The sequence below is a fragment of the Silurus aristotelis genome (genome assembly GCF_946808225.1).
Source record: "Silurus aristotelis genome assembly, chromosome: 26".
NCBI classification, from domain to species: domain Eukaryota; kingdom Metazoa; phylum Chordata; class Actinopteri; order Siluriformes; family Siluridae; genus Silurus; species Silurus aristotelis.
Genome location: NC_139599.1, coordinates 5,427,148 through 5,438,094, shown reverse-complemented (window position 1 = coordinate 5,438,094; position 10,947 = coordinate 5,427,148). Strand labels below are relative to the sequence as shown.

The 10,947-nt window shown below is 34.8% G+C and overlaps 1 protein-coding gene across 1 annotated transcript in view; it reads right to left on the bottom strand.

The window, feature by feature from the left end:
- The window catches only part of fermt3a (FERM domain containing kindlin 3a), a 14,710-nt gene extending 4,570 nt beyond the window's left edge, over window positions 1-10,140 (bottom strand). Inside the window, exons 1-8 of the mRNA XM_083531603.1 lie at window positions 9,609-10,140; window positions 8,201-8,325; window positions 6,837-7,070; window positions 6,592-6,708; window positions 5,902-6,070; window positions 3,703-3,805; window positions 3,494-3,601; window positions 2,204-2,332 (exon numbers count right to left, since the gene is read on the bottom strand). Coding sequence (XP_083387729.1) covers window positions 2,204-2,332; window positions 3,494-3,601; window positions 3,703-3,805; window positions 5,902-6,070; window positions 6,592-6,708; window positions 6,837-7,070; window positions 8,201-8,324 — 984 coding nt within the window. The 5' untranslated portion in view covers window position 8,325; window positions 9,609-10,140. The remainder of the gene's footprint in view (window positions 1-2,203; window positions 2,333-3,493; window positions 3,602-3,702; window positions 3,806-5,901; window positions 6,071-6,591; window positions 6,709-6,836; window positions 7,071-8,200; window positions 8,326-9,608) is intronic.
- Window positions 10,141-10,947: the final 807 nt, after the last annotated feature.

The following is a 10,947-nucleotide window of genomic DNA, read 5'->3' as shown; positions in this document are numbered from 1 at the left end:
CATTGAAACAGATTTGAGACAATGATAAACAAGATGCCCTGACTTGATGACTTCACTCTCACAGTGTTACACTCAAGCCTGGTTTTAAACTGGGTGACATACCACTTGTCTGACTCAATGATATCAGTATATTACATAAAAAATGCTATGACAACAAAATCAGGAAGTTTTGTTAATAGAAAAAAAAAAGACTGTCCATGTCAGTTGGTTTTGGAGTGACAATCCCTATATTCATATACATAATTATAGCAGTTCTACATACATCATTTTAGCAAAAAGAACCATTTCACAGTTATAATGTTTATAAAAACACACGTCAAACAACGTCAAGTCATGATTTCCACTCCCACCACTGCCAAGCTGCCATTACCAAACCATTTCATAGTAAAATGTTTCAACAATGTGCAGTTATTAGATACGTATATTAGTTGATGCTTGGGGGAAGTGGTAGCTGAGTGGTTAAGATTTTGGACTTCTGATTAGAAGGTCAGGAGTTCAAATCTCAGCATCAGCAACAGGGTGATGCTGGGATTTGAACTGACCTTTTAATCAGAAAGAAGCTTTCGAACAAGGCACTTAACTGTTCAGTTTTATAAATGTGAAGTCCTTCTGTTAAAGGGTGTCTATCAAATATTGCAAATGTAGACATTATATTAAAGCTAGTTGTGTATGTCATATGTACCCAACATACTTCGATTTAAGGGACAATTCTGTATTATAAACTTAATAGAATGATGCATTGAGTTGCTGAGTTGTGGAAATTTGTGCTCATATGTCACCAGTTGAGGGAAAAAGAACACAATTTCTATACTTGGAATAACATACACAAGTTTCCAAGAAAATACTTATCTATTTCCTATTATATAGAATCTTTTACAGATTTTCCTGTTATAGAGTATTCTCTAACAGACAGTCAGAATGCATTTACTCCACACAAACTCTGGCGAGAAACATGGGGTTAATGGTGTGGTTTTGCGATTGGTCGAGAGTACAATTCAAATACAATTCAATTCATGTGCTATTTATGTGCTCAGGCATTGATGGGTTTGTTTATTATTAACTGTGATATACAGTTACTGATATATAGGTATGTATGAATGTATGTGTGTGCGCTTTAGAGTATTTTTGTAGACCCTGGTATTTTTTCCTGGACTTCTTTGTGCACAAAATGAGTTTTGAAACATGGTATTGAATGTATATTGACTTGACTCTTACAGCTATGAGACGCAGCACAACCCATTATAAAACATTTGCATTTACATTGCATTTTCACCCACCAATCATCTACCATATTTAATTTGATAATAAACGAACTGGCCTTTATGATACCCTGACATATGTTTTATAAACACTATTTATCATGAAGGATTTATATATAGTATATTTGTCATACAGCATTTTATACCATGGTCTGATAACACTCAAATCTGATTTGTTTGGACACTCAGGACATACAGTTATAGCGGCATATAACTAATGTAAGCATTTTTTTTTATATTTTACTGAACTTTATATTTAACTTATATTGAGAATATGTAAATTTTAATAAATGAGCCGAGGCACAAAATATAAAAAGAAAGCACAAGGAATTATCAGGACCAGTGTTGATCTAAGTAGGGATGCAGCACAGATGAAGGTATTTCCCACATACACAATCGATCTCTCTTAGTTTCTCATATTTGCTCTCAATCAGTCTCTATGTGTCTAATAATAATTTAGTGAAACTTTTTCAGTTAAATATAATAATCTAATCTCATTATCTGATCTCTGTGTATCATTTAGACAAAACAGAACTCTGGACCTAACAACCCCTTTTTAAAACAACTATTAAAAAGTTTATAGTTATTCTTATTTTATTCAGTATGCAAACATCAATGACAGCTTTACATTCTCTATGCTGGAACATGTGGGTTATGCGATTTTAATGTGTTCTGTTGTCAGGCAGTTATTTGCATCTATGTCATGCATTAAATATGCACTCCTAGCTGTGGATTATCCCTTAAACAAACTTCTCCTTAAGTAAACTGTTAAAGCATTATTTCATCCTATATATCACTTCAAACATAAGCTTTTAAAGGAAATAAAGTTCTGGTGTTCTGCACCTCCTGGTTTAACACATCAGGCAGCATCTATTGTATGTACTTTTTAAATTTTTTTATGGAGAGTATGTTCATATTGTAAATCCATTGCTGTTTATACATACCAGCATTTCTTCTGCACTGCTTTCTGCCTCCATCTTGACCTCCAGGCACTGCAGAGCAGAGTCCAGGTCATCCATGGCAGGACAAGACTCAACCAACTGCTCAGTCAGGGAAGCTTTGCCTATGTGGTACTTTTGGGGTAAATATACAGAAAAAGCTTTGATTAATATTGATACATCTCTCTCTCTCTCTCTCTCTCTCTCTCTCTCTCTCACTCTTTCTCTCTTACACTCTCTCTCTCTCTTTCTCTCTCTCTCTCTCTCTCTCTCTCTCTCTCTCTCTCTCTCTCTCTTTCTCTCTTACACTCTCTCTCTCTCTTTCTCCCTCTCTCTCTTTCTCTCTTACACTCTCTCTCTCTCTTTCTCTCTCTCTCTCTCTCTCTCTCTCTCTCTCTCTTTCTCTCTCGCTCTTTCTCTCTTACACTCTTTCTCTCTCTCTCTCTTGCTCTTTCTCTCTTACACTCTCTCTCTCTCTTTCTCTCTCTCTCTCTCTCTCTCTCTCTCTCTTGCTCTTTCTCTCTTACACTCTCTCTCTCTCTTTCTCTCTTACACTCACTTTCCACTTTATTAGGAACAAAATTACACAACACATCAATTGAGCAGAAGCCTGAGAAGGATCAGCTAGAAAAAAAAAATAAAAATTTTCAGCTCATCCAAACTGTGAAGTTGAATGTTGATAACACATCGCCTGGTCTTTATTTCAGTTTCAAGCTACATTAAGTTCAATGTGAGATGCTTTTCTTTTTCACCACGGTGAAAAAGTGTCGTTATTTGAGCTATTGCGTACATACAAATATGTAAAGCTCTTGATCTGTCTTCACATTTTATGCAGTGTATTGCTGCCACTTTGGATAATTGCATGGATGAGATGTTCCTAATAAAGTGCTCATTAAGTATATATTTCTGCCTTTAACAACTTCAAACATTCGATATTAGTTTTTCTGTATTTTTATCAACTAAAAGCAGAGAGTTGCTTGCAATTTAGCAAGTCAGTATGATTTCTTTCCCCCCCCACAGACAATAGACTGACACAATGGCAGTCTAAACAAGCAAAGCACATGTTAACCATTTCCTCTGATTTGATGATAAATTGCCAAGAACAGTCTCTGACTGTATGAAAAGCGATGAAAAGCATCTCCACTTCTGTCAAACTTCTGTCCACTTTTGTTCTGTCCTAGTTTTATTTGAAGCAAATAAAACTAGGATTTGAAGTGTAGCATAGTCTACTGATACATCACATCTTTGCATGCACACATTCTTGTTTATACTTATGATATACCAACTGTGAACTACCTGTAAGGCAGCAAAAAGCATCATCTCCTCCTCTGTGCAGTCTATCTCCTCCAGCAAAATGGCCCATCTGGCTTGTTCATATAGCTGTGTCATACGCACAGCATCGAGCTGCAAACGGAGATACGCACCACACACAATTGTTAATGTGATCTCTCAAGGCAAATATAATATTTCATTTAAAACAAGCCAGGTTTTTATTTTTGAATCACCTGTGGCGCTAGGTCATAGAAGCTGTAATACTTGAAGCGCAGGAAGAGTTTGTCATCTTCTTTGATCCCTTGCTGCTGGAGGGAGCGAGATGAATTGAGCCACCTGAGAGAGGAAAAGCAAAATGACATTTATGCTGATAATCATAATAATAAATGTGTAAAACATTACATTTTAATAAAGAAAAGTACAGAAAGTATTTAAGTGATGCAAATTATTAAATCAGAACTTGAGGGATTAAGGTATTGGACTTCTGAATGGAAGATCATGAGTTCAAATCCGACCATCATCAAGTTGTCTCCTGGGTCCCTGAGCAAGAACTGCACAGTTGTGTAAATGAGAAAATTGTCATTTGCTCTTAATGAGAGCGTTTGCCAAATGCTGTTAATGTACATTTAGTTGACATCACCAATATCAACGATTTTGCATCACGCAATTTTCACATTTTCACACAACTTCATTGACACTGACAGGAACTTGACTCATCAGCCAGTTGTGCAAATTCTCTTTAAATGCCCTGACTCTTGAAGTGGTAGTGATCTGTGTAACAGCCTAAAAGTAAGTAAGAGTAACTCTAAAAAGAAGCAGCATTTATTAAAAGCAATCATCGAGTAAGGCTAGATCTTTTTGTTTGTTTGTTTATGGTTGTTGTTGGCAAGCTTGTTACTGACTATAATAGCAGGACAAGCAAAATACTTCAATCTCTGAATCTACATAACTTTATATATATTTTGATTCTAATATATAGATCTTAAATTAGCAACCTAAATTAAAATCCATTTATAAAGCTGAAGATTTAATTAGAATTTAAAGCTAAACGTTTTAAAATCATAAATTTGTCTCTTTGTAGTCATGCATCAGGGAAGTGGTTAAGATGTCTGACTGCTGATTGGGCGGTTGTGAGTTCAAATCCTAGCACTGCCACAGCTGGGCACTTGAGCAAGGGCCTTACCCTTAACTCAATTGTATACATGAGGTAATGTATACTCTGGATAAGGGCATCTGCCAAATGCTGTAAATGTCAACTTGTCAGTAGATGTAACTTAAATTCAATATATTTGTATTAATATATTACTTTTATAAAAATAATTGTTCATCACCATTTGTGGTACATTTGTATGTAAATGATTGCGTACGCCAAATCATACAAAATATTGTCACAAATTTGGGAATGCTGATTTTTTTCAATCATCAAGCACATGTATGACAGAGCTGATTTGCATTTGGTGACCAAAGCTGCAAAAAAAAAACATTTAAAGCTCACAGAGCTAAAAGATATTTTTGAAGGTGGAAATAGAAGTGAGTTATTGTGACTCTCACCTGTGCCAATAAAAATATATATGGCATATCAAAACCTGAAACCCTGAAGATAAAAGGAGTGCACTAAGTTCCCAGGAGAGCACTAAGTTCTTCACAAAGAGAAACTGTAATGTTTTTCTACATTTAAAAAAAATGCAATTCAAAGAGAAGTACTATAAAAGAGGAAGGGTATCCTTCTTAAGATAAAGGTCATAAGGAAGTGGAAATATATATCTTAATCACACATTAGGAAGTCTAAAGGGCATTACAAATTTAGAAAAATCACATCAGACACGTATTGGTTGTTTTCTGCTGCCTCTAATACACGTTGAACAGCAATAATCGGTTCTTCTGTTGTGGCAAATGGAGCTGATTTAAGATCTTGACAAATAAGGCCCAAAGCAACTTATATACAACAAATATTTATGATATGATAATTTAGATGTGCTTTTGTGACCTTTTTGTGAGATCATGAAAAGAGGCTCTGGTGAGGGAATGTCTCCTTAGAGCTGATGTCAGGATGTCTGACCCTCGACTACGGTTCCCATCAGTCACATATCACTGATCACTCACACAATTCCTAGTAATCCTTAATTCGACATTAGTCTTGCTGTGCCTCTATTCGGCCTTTGCATCTGTCTATTATAATCTAAGCGATATTAAGAACTGTCTGGTCTTGAAAATGCTCAAGAACATTATTTCTGTCAAATATCATATATCATTAAATTGGTCTTTAATACATTTTTTATAAATTAAATCAAATTGCTGTAATATAAAATAAACAATTGGGAATTATCCACTTTAACAACCTGCATATTATCAGTAGAAACTACTGCAACAGTAATACTTGAAATTTGCAATTATTCTTTCTCTTATCCAGTTTTACATGCATTTTTGCTGACCTGCTGTTAACCTGTGCTTTGTCCACCCTGCTAGTTGGTCTGTACATTTTTGTGATGGTCTCAGGAGCTGGAGCTGGCTGACTCACTGAAATCATCTTATACACCACTTCTGTCTGAGGAGATTCAGCAAAGAACACAGGCATGCCATTGGCCAGCTTTAAAATAGAACCTGCACAAACAAAAAAAGAGTGACATTTTACAGCGCTCTACATGGCGCCCACTCATTTTAATGAACATGCATACTTATATATTGTATATTACTGTTGTATTAAGTTTATTACACAAGTTTATTACACAAGTACACTCGTATATACACACATCAATACACAAGGATCAAGATTAAAAGTTGTTCCATCAGTTGTTGGATATTTATATCATGTCATTAGACCTGAAATTTGCCTTTGTTACCTAGTCCCAGACTATAAAATTGCCATATTAAGCCTATCCACATTTCATGTCACAATTTGGACAAAAATAAATCTCGGCACACATACACCTTTCTTACCAAGCACTTTGTTCAATCAGCAAATGCTTTTCTTATTCGGTTGTACAATTAAAAACAGAAGGCAGAGATGATCACAAGCATTAAAATATATAACAATATAAACTTTTTTTATCATTTCTTTATACACAGACAGACAGACAGACGGACAGACACACAGACAGACAGACAGAGGGATAGATAGATACCTGTAGGCAACGGTGCACAAGTGATATCATACACCTGTTCTTCTTCCCCCTTCTGCTTCTTTTTCTTCTTTTCTTCTGCCGGTTTAAGAAGTGACAGTTCCTCTGGATGACGAATATCTACAGCAGAGGATGATAAGGCAAAGAAAAAAGAGAAAGAGCTGATGTGTCATTTTGTCATGCATTCAAATAAAAAAGAACAACTGCATGTCTGCGTTTAGCCATTTTCTCCACCCATACACACTTACTGAGCAGCTTGCAGATGCCAATGACGCTTTGAAACAAGGGGCCTGAGAAGCCAACGAGGAGCCTGATGGTAAGTCCATTGGGTAAACCCAACTTCAGGGGTTTGTGCTGAGGTGTGAGGCTGAGACGAGCATCAGCGTGAATTCCATACTTATCCAGCGTCCATGCCGGCCTCAGCAACCACTGCTGCTTCTGCTCCCACCAAAGCGCATGGTCTGACCAATCCTTCTTAATCTCTACAGCACAACACAAAACATGACAATATACAAAGGGCTTGTGTCACACAGTGTATTAAAAACATCCAGGTAAACACGGATTTAAGCAAAAATCTAATCCAAGCATAGAACTGAACTGATGCTTCTGGGATTTAAACACTGCTTTCCAGTCACAAGTACAAATGTGTAAAATATTACACGTATTTACACTCTACATAGGATTCTTTGGTGAACCAACTGAATTGGCAGCCAATAGCATAAAAATTCTCATATACGCTTAATGTTAAAAAGTATTGCCACCTTTCAAGAGAATGTAATGTGATCAAAAATGTGATAGAAATTCAATGGAATAAAAAACACAATATGTAGTATATCATACTGTAAAGGGTACTGAACTTTCTGTTAAAAAAGAAAATCTTATTTAAACAGTAATATTTTGCCTCATTAACATATTGATTGGGGTAGGGTTAGCCCACTATTGACCCTCCACACTATTTAAAATAAATGTACAGACTTGTTGCTTGTGCCAAAAGATTAGGAAATGGCTGTACATGGACCTATAAAAAAAACTAGAAACCGTTCTACACAGGTATAGTGTATTATAAAGAGAACACAACAGATTTATTTAACGAAGAAGTCTAAATGCACAAATAATAGTGCTTCATTATATATAGAGGTGTTCATTATTTCTATAATTATAGTAACTGATTGTGTGCTGAAACCCCACCATCATTTTCACAGCTAATAACAAACTGTAGATCTCAAAACAGATACTACATATGTGTAGTACAATTATAAACTGTAAAACATATATACAACCGTATGCTGTGTTGCTTCTTACAGATGTGTTGCATGTCAATGGCCATTATTTACACTTCTCAGGATTCAATTGCAATATAATCATGTGCAATATATGTATATATCTTAGGTTACTCATTTTTATTTATTTTTAATCCTAATTCAATTGCTATCTGAGTGGAACACACTTATTTTCATCATATTGTGTATAATGAAAGTTTCGGTATCAAAAGTATCTTCCATCTTTATCACCCTTTTTACATTTCACTGCAAGTTGTATTCTATGAGTTTGTGGCAAAAAATCTTGAATCTTTGTATTTCTGTTTGAAAATGTGTTTTAAAAAAATCCTTACGTGTTTTGTCCACAATTTTAAGAATGACGCCTCCAATATGGAGGTCAGATGTGACGCTGACTTTCAGAGGTGGAGCTTCTGGTCCCAGTTCCTCTACGGTGATGGACAGATCCCACACTGCCATGCTGCGAAGTATCACCATACAAAAACCCCACAAAAACATTTAAAACCACAAAAAAGTAAGTAAAAGTGGATTGAGTAATGAATAAATCACACCAGGGGCATGTCGTTATAGGAAAATATTGAATCTGATGCTTCTTGACATTGTGGAACATCCTCAGAAAAATATTCAATTCTATTATTCTTAATCACTGTAAAGAACTGTTCCTTTACCAGCCTGTTTGGTGTTTAGTTACGTAGAAGTTAATAAGTTAACAATTAGCTCTCATTTCAGACATATAAGCGTATTTCAACAAACACATTCATTCATTTCATTATAAAAAGTTTTTCAGCGCCTTCTAACCAATCAGATATGATTATTTACCAGCGTATAGTTATGATATACCGTCTCTAATAAAATATCTGTTCATCTTAGCCTTATTAACCCACAAGAAATAATAAGGCTTAATAATGTCATATTATGTCGTAAGAAAAATTCTCGACCTATTTTTCTTTTCATTTCTGTTTGACATTCTGTTTATATCAAAAATATAAATAAATACATGTAAAAAAAAGGTGAAATTTAAACCGACAATGCCACACACATTTATTCATGACATTCTTTCTTTACTCAGATATTAAAAAGAAAAAAAAAACTCCACTGAAAAACAATTTCTCAAATCAAGCACCAAAATCCACCATGATACACGAATCCGGCAATTAAAACCGTCCGTGTGGAAACATAGCAAAAACGTCCGTTTGGTGTCCTGATTATTTACATAATTTAAAACAACATAATTTTAAACATTTACAAATATTTTTTCTTCATGCTCTAGGTCCAGTTCGGTTTTACTAATAATAAACATACATTTGCAGAAAGCATCCATATTTATACATGGCCATGTTGATTAGAGTAATAAAAATTTGAAAAGTAGTAATTTAAGGTACATTTAAAACAGATACAAATGTTCGATTAATCACAAGTTAACTCATGACAATTGTGCGATTAATCAAGATAAAATATTTTAATCGATTGACAGCCCAAATATATATATATATTCTGTAGTACAGAAAGACCACAAAATGTATCCAAATTTTTACACACCAGCATCAGATACATTTTCTCAGTTCAGTCAATTGAGCTCCCATGTGACTTGTACTGAGAGCGTGTTTGGCCTAACTTTTCCATTCCTCTTGTCAATACTATCAATACACTCCTCTTGTCAATACTTGTGAACACACACACACACACACACACACACACACACACACACACACACACACACACAGAGTTTTTTCTTTGTCTTACCTTGTTTGTGGTACTCTAAAGTTGTGTTAAACAGACTACGCCCTTAGTCTTTGTCACTCTCTCGTCCACAGTTCTGTCACTCTTCAGTCACTTCCTCCTGAATCTGTCATTTTTTTCCTACACCATGACACACACACACACACACACACACACACACACACACATGCACACGCACAGTTTGAGCTGAGGTTTCACACAGTGCATACACTTCCTCTTTTAGCACATTTCTTAAGAATTCTGTTCAGAGTGCAGGGTTTCTTTTCCTGCTTTGTGCACAGTTTTAAGAAGCAATAAAACAAACACCTACAAAAACAACTGCACATCTATTGCAAGATAGTCTTTCAATAAAGATCCAATCCAGTCAACAAATACATTTTCAACAAGGAAAAAACATATAACTGAGTAGTCACAACACTGATGTATGTATTGAAATAATAAAATACATTATTTAGCTCTAAATAATTTACTGCAACACAAACACTTCTAAATTGTTGTAAAGTCTTTTTGCATGAAATCTATGAAGAATCGAAAGACATTGAGAATCAGCTCAGATGTGAGAATATGTTTTTTGGCTATTAACTGCCCCTTACTGGACACAGTGCAGAACTTCAATACAACTAATACAATACAACGCCACCTAACGCCACCTAAGCAGAGGTGCAACTGCACATTGATTGAGGGTATGCAAGCTCATGGTTAGCGCCCCCTTCCCCTGCCAAAAAAAAAAGAGAGGTATATGCAAGTATAAACACACTAGATCCAATGGCGCCGCCCAATGGACGGTGTCCTCCCCTGCACTGCATATACTGCATATCCTATTTTTGCACCTCTGCCTACCAGCATTTATTCCCAGAAAACTATAGGAAAGCTATTTAAAAGTTTTAAATCAAATGTGTACACACACACACACACACACACACACACACACACACACACACACACACACATACAAACATACATGCATATATATATATATATATATATATATATATATATATATATATATATATATATATATATATATATATAAAACTTATTTATATTCTGTAAGCAGAAAGATTCTAGATGTATATTTCTACAATTATATATATATATATATATATATATATATATATATATATATATATATATATATATATATATATATATAATTGTAGAAATATACATCTAGAATCTATATATAATATATAAAATTGTAGATATATACATCTAGAATCTTTCTGCTTACAGAATATTAACCCCCATAATTTTTTTGAGTTTAATAAAGCTAAGATGAACAGAGATTATATAAGAGATTGTACATAACTAAACACTGTCAAATAATGACATCTGATTGGTT